Source organism: Nilaparvata lugens, chromosome 7 (genome assembly GCF_014356525.2).
Source record: "Nilaparvata lugens isolate BPH chromosome 7, ASM1435652v1, whole genome shotgun sequence".
In the NCBI taxonomy this organism is placed as follows: Eukaryota; Metazoa; Arthropoda; class Insecta; order Hemiptera; family Delphacidae; genus Nilaparvata; species Nilaparvata lugens.
This window is the reverse complement of record NC_052510.1, coordinates 17,071,453-17,091,163: the sequence shown is the minus strand read 5'-3', so window position 1 is coordinate 17,091,163 and position 19,711 is coordinate 17,071,453. Positions and strand designations below refer to the sequence as shown.

The 19,711-nt window shown below is 36.6% G+C and overlaps 2 protein-coding genes across 2 annotated transcripts; one reads left to right on the top strand and one right to left on the bottom strand.

The window, feature by feature from the left end:
- Positions 1-5,373: 5,373 nt before the first annotated feature.
- Positions 5,374-11,566, bottom strand: LOC111051817 (28S ribosomal protein S21, mitochondrial). The gene is made up of 3 exons (XM_022338381.2): positions 11,054-11,566; positions 6,109-6,175; positions 5,374-5,593 (listed from the first exon to the last, which is right to left on the bottom strand). Exons 1-3 carry the CDS (start codon positions 11,137-11,139, stop codon positions 5,477-5,479), a joined length of 270 nt encoding a protein of 89 aa, XP_022194073.1. The 5' UTR covers positions 11,140-11,566; the 3' UTR covers positions 5,374-5,476.
- A 1,041-nt stretch (positions 11,567-12,607) lies between these two features.
- Positions 12,608-13,909, top strand: LOC120352168 (complex I assembly factor ACAD9, mitochondrial-like). Its single transcript, XM_039431863.1, has one exon. It carries the CDS (start codon positions 12,608-12,610, stop codon positions 13,907-13,909), a length of 1,302 nt encoding a protein of 433 aa, XP_039287797.1.
- Positions 13,910-19,711: the final 5,802 nt, after the last annotated feature.

Sequence of the window (19,711 nt, the reverse complement as noted above, 5' to 3'; positions counted from 1 at the left end):
CCTTTTCTAGCTCCGCAACGATGCCAAATTGTTTTTATACCATGTAGGAATATAATTAATATTGCCAAAATATTTTATCTCAATCACGAAAATTTATTATTAAATCATTGAAAAATATATTTCTGTGACGAATAAAATATATTTGATCGGTTTTAAGAAGAAACTGACAATCTATTTGTATATATAATTATATAAAAGTGAAATGGAACTGATTCACTCACTCATTCATAATCAACAGTACCGTACTCAAAATCTACTGGACCAAATACGTTCAAATTTGGCAGGTTTGTTCAGTTGGCCATCTAGATGCTCACTAAGAACGGATTTGAAAAAATCCAAAGATACACCCAAAAATAACTAATTGACAAATCGTGTTCAAATTTGATACATAAGTTCTAAAATTGTATGGAAATTTTGTCTTGAGAGGACTTCAGAATTACGCCCAAGATACAGCGTTCCCTAACGTTTTTTCTTCGATTGCTCACATTTTTAAGAAGTAATTGAGAGAAAATGTTAAGAGAGAAAAGACGGTTAAGGCGAGCGAGGCCTTGAGAACTGACAATAATATGATCTACTATATTACAGGATGTTCAAAGACTACTTTACAGCTTTGAAAAATCATATAAGAAAACCAGGTACTGAGCTTGTTTGGTGTGTTTTAAAGGAAATCACTTCAAGTTTTTATTAGAATAAAGTAAGGAACAAAGTAAAGAATAAGTTAGCATAAAACAAGGAACAAAGTAAAGAATAAGTTAGTATAAAACAAGGAACAAAGTAATTACCTATTACCTATCTTGACCTAGCAAAAGTATTTGATTCAGTCGACAGGGAGAAGCTCTTGACAAAACTGGAGATGATGGGTATCAAACAACCAGCTTTACAGTGGTTCAGGAGCTACCTGAAAGACAGAGTTCAATATGTTCAGATCAATGATAGTTTGAGTGGCCTGGAGCAAGTTGATTACGGGGTTGTTCAGGGGAGTACTCTTGGGCCTATTCTCTTCCTGATATATGTTAATAATCTACCACTGCTGAACATCAAAAGTAAACTTTTTCATTTGCTGATGATACGGCTGTGGTCTCAACTGGTAAATTATGGGATGACGCATACAGGAACGCTACAGCTGACTTGTCTAGAATTAAGGCCTGGTTTGACCACAACTCTTTGACTGTCAATATCAGCAAGACCAAGTACATGCCTATAGTAACCCGTAATCGGCAAGATCCAGGACACAAAGACCTGAAACTCCACTCATGTGGGGACTCTACTTCAATTTCCTGCAAATCTGCAGTCCGCACATCCAGTTGGTAAAGCAGCGACTTAGAAGGCTACTGTATGCTTTTTCCCAGTTAAGTCAAGTTTTGGCTAAGAAGCAGTGTAAGACAGTCTATTACGCATACGTCCAGTCTATTATACAGTATGGCATACTGGTTTGGGGAGGCCTTCCTGCTACCCTTCTTGAACCGCTTGCGGTGTCGCAGAGACAAATTATCAAAACTGTTTTAAATAAGGAATGCCGATATCCAACAGCACAACTTTTTACAGGATTTCCCGTTTTAAATGTGAGGTAATTGTACATTAAATCTTTATTGATCTAGGTACCTAAAAACTAATAAACTTAAAATTTTATCAGATATTTTACATACCTATCCTACACGGTATAGAGCTAACTTCGGTTTTGCGACGCCGCAGGTGGTTCATGGAGTGGAGCTGAGGACACCTTTTTATTTGGCTCAAATGGTCTATCGTAATTTGCCCGCTGAGATAAGAACTGATATGGATGAATGCAGTGTGGCTGCATTCAAGCGTAAGGTGGAGGGGTGGCTATACCGCCTGGGCTGGGAGTCGTCAGAAAGCCTGCTTCAGTCTGTTTATTGGCACTAAGATCATCTCTATTAATTTGATAGCTTTTCTTATACATACATAGATTTTTTCATTTTTGAGAGCTTATAAATTTTCATAACTTTCTTCTCTTTATATTTACCACATACTTTATTTAATCGTTTATAGATTTACATATCTTCATTACTATATTCTTTTTAATGGTCACTGGGGAATCGGCCGGTTTCTGTTCCTCGGTAATTTTTTATATGAGAAGCTACCATTATTTTTTACAATAAGTATATACAAAATATATTCCACTCATGCAATCTCAAGAATTTATTCATATTTCAATTCTCGAATCTGTATATGTTACTCTTATCAATCTTTTTCTGTTTATGAAATTTCGTCAGTGAACAATGTAATAGGTAATATTTAATTTCATAATTATAATACAAATTATCTTATACTTACCTTCTTCTTGTTAACTAAGTCGGACATTCTATTACCTATATAATATTATGAATAGACTATTGGCTACACACTGTAACAGGAACCCACCCCCTTCACTCAGACGAATAGTCTTGTAGGGGTATTCCAGTAAAACATGCTCTGTATTACAATGTAATCTGTATCTTGTATGGAATAAAGAATATTTGAATTTAAATTTGATAATAGTCTGATGGAGCGAAATTGCACCATAACAAGTGTTAGCGATAGTTGAATTGAAAATGGCGGTTTTCTCCATTGGACCCGAGAGTGCTACAAACTAAAGTCAATCTTCATTCAAGATAAAAAATCACATGGATCGTTTTAACAAATATAGTTTTGAATGACTAACAACGAAATTTTCACTCACTGCAATATGATAATTTCGCACTATCAAACTACTAGATTCACATGAAAATATCAATGTTGGATTCGACGTGAATTGAGTTGTTGATGGTGAAACTAAAGAGTTTTTCCATATACTAACATCCCATCCATCACCTGGTTGTGTCATTAGCTATCAGACTAATTGGTCCTCGTGACCTACGTGAGTTCCACTCCTGGCCTTCTTTGTAGGTCCTTCCGCTGAGGAAGGGGTCGCCAAATTGCCTCTAGGGCGCCTGGCCACCCTTGACTCAGCCTCTGACCCACATTAGTGCCTGGAGTTTCATCCATCTCTGGTCTCTTGGGAAAGTGGGGATACAGCGGCGGCGATGTTGCCGTGCTAGAGTGGAAGGCGTTATGTAGTCTTTAGTGAGTATTCAACACCTCATGATATAAATACCTAGTGTCCTCTCTGAAAGCACTTCAGCGATTGAGCCTGTTTTGGCAAAATGGCTTCCGCACTTGTCTCTACGACTCTATTCAACACTTAATTGGCTAAAATGCTTCTCCATATCTCTGCTCTGCATATCCCTCCAAGTCAGAAGTTCTTATAGTTCAACTATAGTCAAGTTGAAACGTGAGTGGGGATGTTGGAATTTGTTAACAACCAATCGGAGCGTGAATGGTGAAAGAAATGACGCTTGGCCTTACTACCGGAACAACACAGTTTCTCAGGAAACCAGATAGTGAATGACCCGCATTACTTTTCGTCTGAATAGTCTAAGTAAAGCCCGGCCCCCCGCTCAAATTTATCGTCAGTCTTGCATAATCATGCTAGATTTGCCGTTTGGCATGAGTTTGATCAGGTTTGACAAACCAGGAAAGGTTTGATCTGAATGAGACATAATTACATATTATAGAAATTACTAGTATTTCTTATTCAAGATATTCTTATTCTTCTACTGTTAAATTATGAAAATGTCATGAGTACTCGAAACTAGTTGTGTTTATGTAGAAAAATGGTACTATAATAATTCAAGTACTATAGTGTATTATCAATTTAAGTAGCCCTATTGAAATATTTTATTAGATATATGTTTCATTCAAACATACTTGACAGAGTGGACGCAATCATCCAATTCAGTCTTGCATGACAGAGTTCGAAAAAAATATGGCATGATCATGCAAGATAAATGCCATATATCATGACGATAAGTTTGAGTGTGTGGATCTGGCATAAAAAGGACCACTCCTTCTTCTTCTCATTTCTTCAAGGAAACACTAGATTTGAAATTTTTAGAGAGTTAAGCTGGATTCCCACAATCAGTCAGTACCAGTGATGTGGCTGGCACAGTGAAACAAAATCCCATTATTTCTAAATTAATTGAACTATTCCCGCTCAGCCCGGCCGAACGAGTATGAATGGCCTCATAAGAACTTAATATGGGGATTGCATATCACTGTAGCAGACATGTTCACTGATACTGTAATGAGGGAAAACAGCTTGATACGTGTATATAAAGTTTGTATCTTGTTCAAGCATAACATTTTTTATGTGTGTAGTAGTTATAATAGAATGTCCTAAAAATTAACGAATCTATATCTCAAAGTGAAAATAATGAAGTAAAAAAAACAACTAGCCTACTTCTCTTCAACTATGTCAAATAGATGTATGTCTACGATGTATACAAACTCCCTATGTACCAATACTCTGATGCATTTTTCCTGGGTAAGAAACATATCACAGTAACGAACAGTTACTCACACAGCGGCCATTTTGTTTTTTTACTCATTATTTTCTTTCTAAATAATGGTTTAAAATATGAAATTAGACAAATAATTTACAAGATACTAAAAATTTACAAGAGTAACGTTTTTTAGTAAATTAACTGAGATATGGCATCTTTAATGATAGGTAACCGCTGGGGTTTAGTTGCAGTGCACGCCAAGGCATGAGGTTAAAGTCTGCCACAACAATGCAACAGTCTCAGTCTGCTTTGCATGTATTTGTAAGCTATTTTAGATTATTTCAAACAATAATAATGTTACATAACCCTCTTGGTCACCTATCACTAAAGCTGCCATATCTCAGTTAATATTGGTCCAATCTTGAAAAATCAGGAACCAATCGATAGGTAATTAAATTTACTAAAAAACGTTACTTTTGTATTTTTTTGTAAAACCAACGATTTCTGAGTTATTTAAGATAGGAAATTTTAAATGGTCGCCATTTTGTTTTGTGAATTTGAAAATATCATAGTTTTTTGTAGCTTTGTCTAGTTGTTATAAATGATTGTACAAAGTTTTCAACTTCGTATGTTAAACCATTATTTAGAAAAAAGTAAGTGAAAAAAGCAAAATGGCCGCTGTGTGAGTAACTGAAGACTTCCGGACAATTTAAATATGATATTTAGATTTACCCAGGAACAATGCTCTAGAGTATTTGTTGGAAGTTCGTTAAAACTCTGTATAATGAACACGCCTCAATGGACCTACTCCACAAAGAATTTCGGATTTCCATAAGAATACAAATACTAGAATTGGTAAAAAAGGGAGTGTTCATACATTGGCAGACTGCAATGTGTAAACACTGCCATGAGCATATAAGAACCAACTGTATTATCTCTCCATTCAACAGCAGAAATTCATTCGAAAGCAGGGTTTAAAGCAGTACCTAAGTTTGAGATGATATTCGACTTGTTCTTCAAACTTCTTATTGAACAATAACCTCCACAACTGTACTACTCAAAAAGTTTATTAAAACTGCTCGATGTAGAAAGTGATTATTTTTTATTCTTTACGACTACAATAGTAAAATTTCTAAGATCAAGTAATGAGACATTTAAATACAACCGGGAAACGGATCAACTCTGTTTTTTCTCATGACGAAGGCAATTTTACGGTCCATATCTTCATTGTAAATAGCTCTGCACTTCTCATAGTTGACTCTTCGCCTCATCTGGAAAAGTTTCAAATGGAAATATTTAGTTTTCAAATGTTATAGAAAAATCTATTTACATGCACATTTATAACGGAATAAGAAAAAGACAAACAATTTCACAAATAGTCGAAAAGGTAATTTAGCCATTCTGGATTATGAAATTTATTCAGTAATAATCCAGGTTTTATGTTTGAAGACCAAAATAAATTAAGGAAAGGCATGGAATAATATCTAGAAGAGATGAGATAGAGAACACTAAAGTAACGTGTTTCATTCAAGAAAACTTTGCTTAATTGACATTATTGTGAATGTTCATTGCAGAATCATTAAAGATTTCGTAATTTGTTTTGGAATCATATTTAGAGGTACTGTAAATTGATACAGTGGATAAAATTAAAGAAATTTATAAATAAGAGTGGATTAGCCAAGATACAAAATATTTAGATACAGTATCAGTATAATTACAATTAATGCGATTAAAGACGTTTTTTATACTTACTTATTAGCAAGTAATCGAGTAAGTATTACTGTACCTGGAAAGGTTTCTCATAAGTTTGAATCCTTCTCCATTGCTCGAAAACGCCTTCTCTTCCAAGAATTCTGAAATGAAAATTGAATTTAATTCAATAGATAAATAAAGATACAATATTGCAAGAAAGGCTATTGAATAGAGCTGTTAGGAGTGCAAGCCGAACCGCCCCCAGGCACTGAAAAGGGGACCTAGACATCTGGATGGCCACAGGAATTGGTTCACTGATGATGTAGCCAGACCTAAGGGGATTATGCCCACCCTCAAGAATGGTGATGCTGACAGCTCTGCTGGATATAGATATTTCAAAAAATTCTCTGAGAGGAGGATCGAGCTGGCCAAGAGGTTGGCAACTGAGCGGCGAATTGAGGATGCACCTAATCAATGTAAAGCTGCCTGGGATAAGATCATAACAAAAAGATCTACGCCTCGGAAAAGGACTGAATTTGCAAGCCCGGATGACTTCAATGGCTTCTTTGTGAGTTCGGTTCGGGACATCAACAGTGCAGTGGACCATGCAGCTAATCGAATTGATGCTGCCTTCAAAGGATGGTGAGTCTCTTGCTCTTGCTCTGTGTGATTTGACCCGAGCCTTCGACTGTGCGGAACATGGAATTCCACTCAGGTTTCTATGGTCTAAGGGACTCAGCCCTTTTCATCTAGGGCTCATACCTTTCTGGAGGGCTCAGCTAGTCTCCCTTGGTGGTACAAACTCCCAGACTCTTCTGGTGACTTTTGGTAATCCTCAAGGATCGGTGCATGGGCCTACACTTTTCCTAGTCATGATAAGTGACCTTGACAACCACGGTTCCTCTCTGATGTTTGCGGATGATGCATCTCTACTGTCGTCGGGTGCTGAGCTTGAGCAGTTTTGGAGGCATCTGTGGAGTACGATTTGCCACTTTGTGGTTCCTGCATAATCGATTCCAGCTGATTGAAGACAAGACCCAAAGAATCATCTGCAGCTTGTCGCAAAAACTGTGTGACCCACAGAACCCAGTGAAGCTGCTAGGTTTTATCTTGGACTTCAAACTCAACTGGATCAGTCATATACAGCAGATAACCAGCCGACTCTCCCGCATTTCCTCCCTGCTGCTCAAGATGAGTGGCCTGATGACTGAGTGGTATTTTTTAATGATGTATCATGCTCTTTTCCATTGCCACGGATTGCTTCTGTGGGGCAGCAGGGGCTGCTGATGCTGTAAAGGAGGGCTGTGAGAATTATAACAGGCAGCGAGCATCTTGCCCACTGCAAGCCCATCTTTACTTGCCTTGGTGAACTGACGGTCATCAGCTATTGTATCCTCCTGTGCTTGGTGTATGTCAAGAGGATACAGTATTCTGTGACTGCCTGTAGTGACACTCATTACTCCAATCAGACACCGTAAACTGTTGGATGTCCCCGGAAGACGCATCCACCGATTAAATGCCATTTACAAGATATCTGCCCTGAAATTCTAAAACATGCTGCCTCCTAGTGTGAAGCAGTTAGATGAGACCGCCAAGAGAACAGTCAAGAAGCTACTTTGTGAAAAGACATATTATAGTATCAATTAATTTATGGGTGACTAGCAGGTAACCCGTGCTCCGCAAGGGTCTAATTAAGAACTGAAATCTTGAAGAATTTAAAATAGGCTTAAAACCATCCTCGGTAAATTAAGAATTGATATGCAAAATGTCAGGTTAATCAGTTGAGTAGTTGAGACGTGGTGATACGTCATTTGTGAATTTCTAGCCCATTCTTTCCTTTATAGTATAATTATTATGTTGCTTTCGCCTGTGATCTGTATTATGTCCTGTAACATCTTATCAGTATCATTGATATATAGGCTGCCAGCATTTGTATCAAAACTCCTGTATCAAAACATGATCTTCCTGTATCGAAACACATTTCGCTACACATTGCTACCAGTGTATCAATTTCTCTGAGCTTCATGTATACAAACACATTTTACAACAATGTATGCCGCTGCCGCATGAGATTGCATGTCCCATGAATGAAATTCGAACATCAGGCCTGATTCTGAAAAATCTAGAAGGAAAATTGAAATTTGGGCTTCAAGATGCACAAAATTGATATTTTTAGAACCTATGTGCAAAATTTGGAGATCTAATCATTCCCGTTTTTCCGGTATGCAATCCACAAGTTGACATGTTTTGATGCGAACAAACACAACCCTACTATCTCTTATTATATAGATGATTTGAATTTTCATTAGAAGTTGTGTCATTGTTTGGATCTGCCATATGAATAGTTATGTGTGTAATCACGTATATTAAAATTGAATTTTATGAAGCCATCGTTGTAGTGATGTGTGGCAGTGGCGTATTCAGGGAGGAATATGGGAATGAATCACCCCCTCCCCACCGAAATGGAACCAAATTTTTTGAGGCTGGGACAGCCACAAAAATTAGCATCTAATACCATATTCTCGTTTTATTGTTCAATGTAAGTCGAGAAATATGTAAGGGATGAGAGAATAGCACTGCAATAGCAATGATAATAATTATGAGCTATTTTCTTATAGACATTGAGTGATCTAGTGCGTACGGACTAGATTTTTCAATTTAAATTTATTTATTCACTTATCATACAATTTTAACAACACAATTACAATTATAAAATGAATATTATAACCCACATAGACTATTACGTCCGTGTGTGGGAGCAGTTCTTGAGATTAGCTGTGTTACAATAAAAAAATAGGAGGGGATAGAGAAACTACAGATAGCACTTAAAAGTTCCACAGTTATGATGCACGGGCGTAGTTTCTACCGTGGACAGGGGAACTCAAGCCTCTAATATTTGAAAAAATGTTCAATCCGCCCCCCCCCCAATGTGAGTTTGAGCACTTGAGTGAATATTTAAAAAAAATTGTTAATCAAGTTGAAACTAAGCCTATGTTTTAAAGTTACTTGAAATAGTGCTTTATTGGAGCCAAAATTGAAGCATTATACTTGTTATCTAATAATGAGTAGACCTTCTAAAAAATCACTATTATTTAAAACAATCGAATGACTAATAAATTCTAATTCATTCCATTCTATTTGTTATTCAATCAAAAAACCATAGGCCTATAAAATATTCAAGGAAAATACAATTAAGTGGCCTACTGAACATAAAAAAAACTTGAATGTAATGTTTGTTTTCAAGTGGAAATTGCGTAAAAACGCAACAAATTGAAGGTATATTCTTTTCAAAATTTTCCGGACCCCCCTTCGGTGGGGGTATTCCATACCCCCCACACCACCTTTAGGTGACGCCCCTAAAGTTTAGGTGCTTTCTACTCCAATGTTATAATCCACCACCAAATATTATTATTATTAGCGTATGGCAAACACATAGACACACACATACACACATAAATTCACAAAAATATTCAGGTCTTTGACCTTTGTTAGCTTGATAAAAAATAAAACCATCTATCTAGGTTATAGCATACAAACAGAAATATATGACAAAGGAAAGTGTATATATGCACAATGTAATAATCAAGTCAAACTTGGATGTCCAGGTTGGTTATATAGGTTATTGCTTGTGGAGAAGCTGCTACAAAATCATCTGAGTCGCCCTGATAAGCTCGAATAGCACAATGTCGGATGATATGATCCATTGTTTGTCTAGCCTCTCAACAATCACAATCATGGGAGGGCAATCTATCCCAGTCACTAAGAGATGCTCTAGACTCTCTGACTTATTATTATTACATCTTCCGTGCCCAGTTCTAATACTGTTGAGTGCTGTCCATGTTCGCCTTGGCAGATCAAACCCAGCCACACTCCTCCCAACAGAATACCTTACACTAACACTGAGAGGCGCTTTATCCATCCACTCTTCCTCCCAGCTATCAGCGACAGAGAAATTCTCACGTTCTATCTGCTCAGCCAAGCGAATGGGAGGGCGTCTTGACCTCAGCCTGCTACTGAGCTCCAGAAGATCTCTGTGGATTGGGAGTGCTCTGTCATTTTTTATCTTATTATACTCACAAACAAGAGCAAAAGATCTTCGCAGCCCTGGTGGAGCAATGTTGCTGAGAACTGGCAGCCAATATGTGGGGGAGGTTCTAATGGTCCCAGAAATAAGTCGCATGGAATTATTCAGCTGAGTGTTGACTCTATTCATGTGGGCACTATTCATCCACACAGCTGTGTGGTATACTAGTCCTAGGGCAGAACAGTGCAAAGTTGTTGCTGATGCTCCCCATGTTGTTCCACAAAGTTTTTGTAGAAAATGATTCCTAGTTTTTAGTTTCTCAGCAACATTATGAAGGTAATTTTTGTAGGACAGAGTGCGGTCAAGCGTCACATCAAGGTACTTTGGAAATAAATTATGCTGCAATTCCAAGCTGTTAAGGAGCTCTCCTGCAATCCGTTGGTCATCTTTTTCCTGAAACTGCTTCCTTCCCTGAGCACCACCAAATGAAGTGTGGTAATGAATATGGGCCCAATATTGGCACAAGTGTGGGTAACGGATAAAGCAGAAGGTATTAAAAGATGTTAGTAAACTTATGTTTATATCTCAGTATGCATTGATTTTTATACATTCATTCATGAGATTAAGTTTCAGTATTGTTTAAAACCTTGGCTGAATGACCCGACATAAGTAGACCATGGAAGATGGCAAAGAACAAGATACAAAATAAAACAAATTTGGGACAGGCTTGTGCAACTTGCTGGATGTGACTAGTCAAGCTGAGTTTGAATCCTGGACAGCCACAATTTATGAGTCCAGAAAAATTTATGCAACATAGAATTTTTGATGAAACATACGCTTAGCACATACTAGCCTCAGTTAGGCCCACTGAAAAGCAAACCACAAAAAGAAAAGAGAAAAAAGCTACTTCCCGGTCGTATGACGGAATGGACTACTTATTGAAGTAATATATAGAAAAAATGTTGAGAATCTTAGTAAAGTATATTTGTACGACTTGAAATATAAAAATGCATACCGGTTCAAGTTTTTCACTGCTTCATCAACATTGCCGTTACGAACTAGAACTGTGCGAGCTACAAATCTAGCATGTTTAAATCCCATTCTACAAATTTGGTAAAATTATAGTAATTCTAACAGAAATTATGCCACTTATGACAATTATTGATACTTTTATATAGTAAAGTTACTCTTTCTTATTCCATTTCTACCTTCGCTAATATAATATTTATATTATAACCTCAAATCTCAATCTCTCTTAACTCAAATCAGTATAATCAACATCATCATGTGCATCCTCTGGGTGTCAATCATATGTTCAATTCTCAAATATGCGAATATTCAAACTTCTCGTTATTTGTGTTTATAACCCAAAATTATAAAAAAATATATTTTTCTATAATAGCATCAACATATTGCCATTTAAAATCCTTAACCTGAGCTCCGTAACCATTCCTTCCACTTTTAAAACATAAATTTAAGAATCGTAGGTTATGTTCTTGACTTAGATCATTTGAAATATCGCAGACTTGAGACACTCCCCATATGAGAGCGCAATGAAGGAGAGATGTCTAGAGTGCCTAACTAAATAGTAACCGTTGTCAATTTCTATTGATTTATTGTTTTTTAGATCTGATTAACATAAAATATGTAGCTTTGTACTTTTTTTAATATTTGATTTCAAACTTAATTGAGCTTTCACAATTTTATTTTGGTCATGAATCTATAATAATCTTGCAGCTCTATAATTTTGTAGCTCTATTGTATATCGTCCTCTTTTTTTTGTTCGGCAAATTTGAGGGTTTGAGTTTGAGGTTATATCTATTTCTGCTGCAAAGTTTAAAAGTAGTCTGCAGTAAATAATTAATTCTTGGGCTCTTCAGTTTTTTATCTTTATTTACAAATGTCAGTTTCATTCATATAATTGATATCTGTTTAATAAATCGTTACAATGAATAATCTAAAAAAGTGTTGTTATATATCTAATAAACTTCTGAACTACACTCGAGTTGCCAGGAAAGGTATTCATTCTACCAGTTGTGCTTTGCGGAAAAGCGACGTCGACGTCCATGAGGATGAAGCTTCTTCGCCTTCTGTCGAAACAAAAGAAAAAGTTAAGGAACCATTCATCAAGAATTTATTTGCAGGTGTATTTGACACTGAAATGTTAGTTTATCCTGAATACAAGACTATAGAAGAACTCTCAACTTCTCAAGAAAGAGTTGCACCTATTAAAGACTTCTTCATTCATGTAAATGAATCACGAGCAATTGATGAGGAAGCAAAAGTTCCCGACTCAGTGTTATCATTTTTGAGAGAAAATAATGTATTTGGCTCACTCATTCCAAAACAATTTCATGGAACTGATCTACAGAAGAAGGAGTACATGTTAGCTATCGAAGGTGTTGGGGTTGATACTTCAGTATCAAATCTATTGTTATACAACTCTGTTATTGCTAATGCGTTTTTATTGTATGGAAATGACTCCCAAAAAGAAAAATATCTATCAAAATTGGGCTCAGGAGAGTGGAATATTGCTTTTGCAATTAATGAGAAAATCAGTGGGATTGATATGACGGATATCTCAGTTATTGCGAGACCCACGCCTGATAAGAAGTGGAGTTTGAGTGGAACAAAGATGTGGGTTGCCAATGCCGATAAATCTGACTATTTCTTAGTTGTGGCTAGAACTTGGGTACACAAAATTGAAGAATTGGACTCTATAAAAACTTCCGTCTTTATTGTTGACAAATCTTCAAATGGTATCAAAATCAGTGAACCTGTAGAACAGCTAGGCTCGAGAGGAATCAGCATTTGCAATGTGACATTTGAAGATACAATAGTTGGTGAAGATGATTTGCTAGGAAACATAGGTGATGGATATGATATAGCTGTTAATAGTTTGAGCAAAGGAAAGCTAGCAAGAGCAGCTTCAAGGGTCGGTCTCTTGAAAAAAATTGCTAACATGGTCACCGAGTATGCCATTCAAACTAAAACTTCCGGGCTTTCACTGACCAAATACGAACTGTGTCGGTACAACCTAGGTAACATAATGAGTGATGTATATGCCATTGAAAGCTTAGTTTATCTCATAGCTGGCAATCAAGATGACTTTTCTAGTTTTGATTGCATCCTCGAAGAGTTATCAGCAGATATTTTCAGTTTGGAAACTTCTTTCAATGTCATTCATCGGTGTATAAACATTATAGGCCCACAAACAGTATTGAAAGATTCTCCTCTTGAACGTATTTTGAGAGACTCCTACAGCTATCTATTACACGACTTGATACCGACCGATGTGAAGAAGATTTATGTGGCAACCAATGGACTGCAACATGCGGGTGCATTAGCTTATGATGAGGTGAAGAAAGCTCGAAACCCGTTCAACTTCCCTATGTTTACTCTGAAGAGCTTTATAAAGTACGACAATGCATTGAAAGAAGAGCCAAAGCTACCCGGAGAACTGAGACAGATGGTTCATCCTTCATTGGGTGTGGACGCTGATAAGCTTGAGGTCTGCCTTATTCGGTTTGATTATTTAGTGAAGGAAATGATGAAGCGTTGGGGAAAAGAACTTATTGATAGGCAATACGAACTGATTAATCTTTCTAACTATGCTACATCGATGCTTGTAATGACTGCAGTCCTGGCCAGGGCCTCTCGCTCCTATTGTATTGGTATTCAAAATGCTGATCTGGAAAGAACTCTCTGCAGCAGTCTTTGTCAACAACACCACAAAATTGCGATGAGAATATTCGATGATTTGAATGATGGACCCATTGATACTGGTCGTGCTGTGCTGCTGAAAGTCGGTGAGGATGCAGTCGACAAAAAAGGCTATTTCTTTTCTCATCCTCTTGATAGGAATTACTGAGTTACCTCAATTTGTAAGTTGTTAAATTCACTCTAATAAATAGGTTTAACTTTATCGAGTCGTGGTTCATTTTCTATATAACACCTGATGCATTAATAATAGAGTATTCAAGGAGGTCCTTAAATAATAAATAACTTTCAAATAACAGCACATATGTGGCAATCAAGTATCATAATATTACTGAGCTTTGATTAGGAAGATGATCAATTTGCTACCTTGAAAATTATAGCGCCTTTTTGAAAGATTTTCCATACTTGGTATTAACATTTTGAATAATGTCTTGAAGGAAACTTGGTTTGCGTCACTCCAAACGAAGGAGGGTTTGCTTAAGAAGATTATTATAGACTATAATAATCAAGATCATAAGGTTCTACTTTCTATAATAAAGAGTGAGGTAATTTAGTTTGCTTATCTGATTACACAGTTAAAATAGAACATGTAAGAATATCATTTGTATTCTAAAGCTGTGTACAGACTTGAGCGCCACGAACACGCGGAATTCACTTTTCATCAGCTGATGCTACGCTTATTAGGCTATACTATTATCGGTACCTTACTTTTTCTGTACAAATACAAATATAATCAGCCGATGAAAAGTGGAATGCGCGTGTTCGTGGCACTCAAGTTTGTACACAGCTTTAGAATACAAATGATATTTTTACTGTGTAATCAGATAAGTAAACTAAATTGCCTTCCTATTCATCATAAAACCTAGAACCTTATGATCTTGATCATTATAGTCTATAATAATCTTCTTAAGCAAACCCTCCTTTGTTTTGAGGGACACAAATCACGTTTCCTTCAAGACATTATTCAAAATGTTAAGTCTGTACGCAGCTTTAGATCAAAGTATAGAGTAACATTGAGATATTAAGATTTCATGTTTGAATAATTTTATTCTGTATAAAGAATTGTATCAGAGTCTAATAATGTCCACTATAAAACTATACACTGTTTCAGTTGATTTTGAAATTCAATTTGAGTGTTCTGCAGCATATCAATGGATATGTTGGCATCAGGGTGACTGACTAATTTTGCTCCAACTCATCAAGAAGCATGGGGCGAGCATTGTAAACCAATGATTTGAGATAAACTGGGTGAAACATGTCTAGGCTATAAATCAGGTGAGCAAGTCTACATTCTCATTACTGTATGCGATTTGTGTGTCTTTCAACGTCGACTTGAACAATGCATAATTTGCCTGATACACCTAAATAAAACACGATAATGATAGACTGAAACAAATTTCTCTGTAAAGATACCAGTCCTACTTTTGGGAGCAGTTTAGTGGGTATTCATCCAGTAGTCTTAGAAGTGAGGATATGCCGGGGACGCACGAAAATGTCGAACTGTCGTCATGGCTGCGCTGTGCTGTCAAGTTCCGACTTGGAGGGATATGCGGAGCAGAGAAAAATAGGGATACAGCGGCGGCGATGTTACCATGCTAAAGCGGCCAGCGCTTTCTCCTTGAGTGAGTGTTCAACTGCTCATGATATGTTTACGTATATGTTTCTCTCTGAAAGTACTGAGTCGACTGAGTGTAATCGACAAATTTTCAGACTATTTTGATTAAGTCGATTAAAATTTCAATTTGAAATTGGCAGCTGCGCTTCTTTCTATGATCTCCCTCCATTTCTCTGCTCCCCATATTCCTCAAAGTCGGAACTAATTTTGTATATACTATAGGGATAGACAGTCCCACACTAGTTGAGCTTTACCGCTTAGCTTGCTAGGCTCATGTCTGCTCGTATAAATGCATTTTTTATTGCGGATGATACCCACATCATCACCCACATGCGCCTTTTTGCTTGTGTGTGGGTAATGGGAAGTGCGAGCGTGACTTGATGAGATGACTAAATTTCCATGCCTATTCGGTCCTGAGACCAGGGAGCACATTTCCACAGTCTCCCCCCACTAGGAAATACTGAAATTAAATGTTTCTAATGGCATTAAAAAAGTGTTTAAAGTTTTTATCCTTGCTGTATACTTATGCGTGCCCCTCCCACTTCTAGGAAATACTGAAATGTATCTAACGGGTGATTCTCATAAAACATAACACTCGTAGGATGATTTCAGTCGAAATATTTGAAAAAACACTTACTTTTGATTGAAGTCTTGAGGAATGCATTTCACTCCTGAAGAGGAGCTTCATCAGCCTGACACCAGGGGCGCTTGCTCTTATGGGTTGGACTGTGTGGCCAAAATGTGGAAAATATTACATTTGATTTGAAGTTAAGTTGATCATTTAATAAGTTGGATTTGTCATAGTGGAGGTGTTTGAAAATTTCGTATTGTTCTAGTGTGTTGAGTCTCTGGCTTTTTTGAAGAATGTGTAGGATTTCAATATCTGTATGTTGTTGTGAGTGTGTCCTGTGGCTATTAAATGTTCTGCATATGTGGATTCTGAATTTGAATTTACTGCTTTTATGTGCTCATTGTACTTTATTTTCAAGCTACGGCCGGTCTGTCCAATACAGAATTTTGGGCATGTATTACATTTTAGTTTATAAATTCCTGTCTTTTCAAATTGTGAGCTGTCTATTTTTCGTGTTTTTAGTTGGGTTTTCAAGTTGTTGTTGGTTCTAAATGCTGTTTTGTAGCCTGATTTTTTGAATATGTTTGCTATGGATTGTGATTTTTGATTGAAATATGTTAGTGTGACATATTTGTTGGGATTTGGGGGTTTCTGTTTCTTGTTTTTCATTTTATGAAGTATTTTGTCTATTACATTGGATGAGTAGCCATTGTTTTGTGCCAGATACTTTATAGTGTTCAATTCTGTCTGGTAATCTTCTTTTGTAAGTGGGATGCTTATTAGTCTATGGATCATGGAGTTAAAGGCAGCAAGTTTGTGTTGAGGTGGATGGTTTGATGTTTCATGTATAAAGGCAGCAAATCCAGAAAGACACAAAAACAAGATATCAGAATGAAATTAAGCTAGCTATAAACAGAACAAAACACATTCTCAAAGAAAATGAAAAAAGATATTTAAAAGAAATTCACCCTTCTGCACCTACTCTCCAAGCACTTCCCAAACTCCACAAAGAGAACACCCCAGTAAGACCTATCATAGACTACAAAAAAGCTCCAGCATACAAATTAGCTAAACAAATGGATTCACAACTAAGGAAACTGATACCAGTAGACCAGCATCCTGCATATTTAAAAAACAGCTTGGACCTTGTAAATAAAATTAAAGACATTCACATCCCATATAATTCCACTCTAGCATCATTTGATATCAAGAACCTCTACACCAACATCCCAGTAAAAGAAACCATAGCTATTATTGAAAAAATCCTGAACAACAAGAACAATCCACCAGAACACACCAGAGAGCTAATAGAAATATTAAAATCATAACATCACAAAATTACTTCACTCATGATCAAAAGTACTTCAGTCAAAAAGAGGGCCTTCCAATGGAAGCCCAATCTCCAAAATACTAGCTGAAATTTTCCTGCAACACATGGAAGAAACAAAAATATTCAAAAATAAACATGCAGAAAAAATCATTTATTGGAAAAGATATGTTGATGACATAATACTGCTCTACAAAGGAAATGCCAGACAATGTGATCAACTCCTCTCAGAATTGAACAAAATACACAAAAACATACATTTCACTGCAGAATATGAAACCAACAATGCCCTAAACTTTCTGGACCTCTCCATATCAAAACAGGACAACAAACCAAGATTTAGTATATTCAGAAAGCCCACAATGACAGATACACTCATACATGAAACATCAAACCATCCACCTCAACACAAACTTGCTGCCTTTAACTCCATGATCCATAGACTAATAAGCATCCCACTTACAAAAGAAGATTACCAGACAGAATTGAACACTATAAAGTATCTGGCACAAAACAATGGCTACTCATCCAATGTAATAGACAAAATACTTCATAAAATGAAAAACAAGAAACAGAAACCCCCAAATCCCAACAAATATGTCACACTAACATATTTCAATCAAAAATCACAATCCATAGCAAACATATTCAAAAAATCAGGCTACAAAACAGCATTTAGAACCAACAACAACTTGAAAACCCAACTAAAAACACGAAAAATAGACAGCTCACAATTTGAAAAGACAGGAATTTATAAACTAAAATGTAATACATGCCCAAAATTCTATATTGGGCAGACCGGCCGTAGCTTCAAAATAAAATACAATGAGCACATAAAAGCAGTAAATTCAAATTCAGAATCCACATATGCAGAACATTTTAATAGCCACAGGACACAATCACAAAAACATACATACAGATATCGAAATCCTACACATTCTTCAAAAAAGCCAGAGACTCAACACACTAGAACAATACGAAATTTTCAAACACCTCCACTATGACAAATCCAACTTATTAAATGATCAACTTAACTTCAAATCAAATGTAATATTTTCCCACATTTTGGCCACACAGTCCAACCCATAAGAGCAAGCGCCCCTGGTGTCAGGCTGATGAAGCTCCTCTTCAGGAGTGAAATGCATTCCTCAAGACTTCAATCAAAAGTAAGTGTTTTTTCAAATATTTACTAGTAACACAGTGTCAGAACTTCAACAAAGTTATTATATAGTGTTTCGTCATGGAAAGCAACTTCAATTTCAAGAAATTTGTATTTTGGCTGTAGGACAAGATTTTATATTTTTGGGTGTATTCCCCTCCCCACACTACTAAATTTTAAAATTCCTGAGGAATCCTGTTCAGAATCAATTGTTCTTTCACGTGATGTGAGGTTTTTTATCTATACTAGAAAAATATCCAAGTTGTAAAGGGTAGAAGTGGTAGGTTTGCATAATTTTGAAAACCCCTTGATAAATAAGCCTACACCTTTTTTGAAAATTCGTAGCTCCGGAACCAAAAATGGTAGAATCCTGCGCGACCACTCAATTTATTGGACATTTTATTATCTTTAATTTTGTTGAGAACGATTTTTCTCCAAAAACTCAAAGTTTTCTATATTAAATGGAAAAATTGAAAAAATAAATTTTAGGGGGTTTTGGGGGGTGAAACCGCCTCTGGCGTGTCAGAAAATTTCAGATTCGAATTCAGCGCCCCAAAATACATATAGAACCGTTGAGAAAAATTCTTTCGGGGCTGTTTCCTGGAAAACGACCATTTGACTGGACTAATATCTATATCCAAGATATATGTGATTTAGATATAGAAACCCATGTGATCGAAGATCGCTCTGTTTAACTGCACTCTTATTATGATGTAAAATACTACTTACATTCTATACTATCTTTATAAGACAGACTTGTGGTCAGTTCAAACTATACGGTGGTACTCATTGTTTATAATCACTCTAGAATAATAATCACTCTTATAATCACTCAAATCTAGAATATTGCTTACCGGTAACAATTTTACACTGAAGTGGAAGTTAGTTATTATTAGTTCGTTTTTATAGTATAACTAGCCGTCAGGCTCGCTTCGCTCGCCATATCCGTCTAGCCAGGGGGCTCCGCCCCCTGGACCCCCGACTGGATCGTCCAAGAATGAGATCAGCAGGCTCGCTTCGCTCGCCTGCATTTTTCGTTTAAGCATTTTTATCATATATTAGGACGATCCAGACTAAACGTCTGGCTAAACGGATATGGCGAGTGAAGCAATCCGGACGGCTAGTAATATAATATTCCCACGGGATAGCTCTGATTGAAGTAGCAGTGCCCAATCAATTTTTCCGCGATAAATGCATTTCAATCTTCAACTTGGTGCCAACCTAACAAAGTCAACTCAGCTTAATGCCAACCTGACAAAATTATTAATTTAGTTACCAGTT

Coding starts and splice junctions, on each gene's coding strand:
- LOC111051817 (XM_022338381.2), bottom strand. CDS start 11,139: ATGGGATTTAAACATGCTAGATTTGTAGCTCGCACAGTTCTAGTTCGT. Junction 6,176..11,053: donor GCAGTGAAAAACTTGAACCG/GTATGCATTTTT, acceptor TTTTCATTTCAG/AATTCTTGGAAGAGAAGGCG. Junction 5,594..6,108: donor CTTATGAGAAACCTTTCCAG/GTACAGTAATAC, acceptor AAACTTTTCCAG/ATGAGGCGAAGAGTCAACTA.
- LOC120352168 (XM_039431863.1), top strand. CDS start 12,608: ATGACGGATATCTCAGTTATTGCGAGACCCACGCCTGATAAGAAGTGG.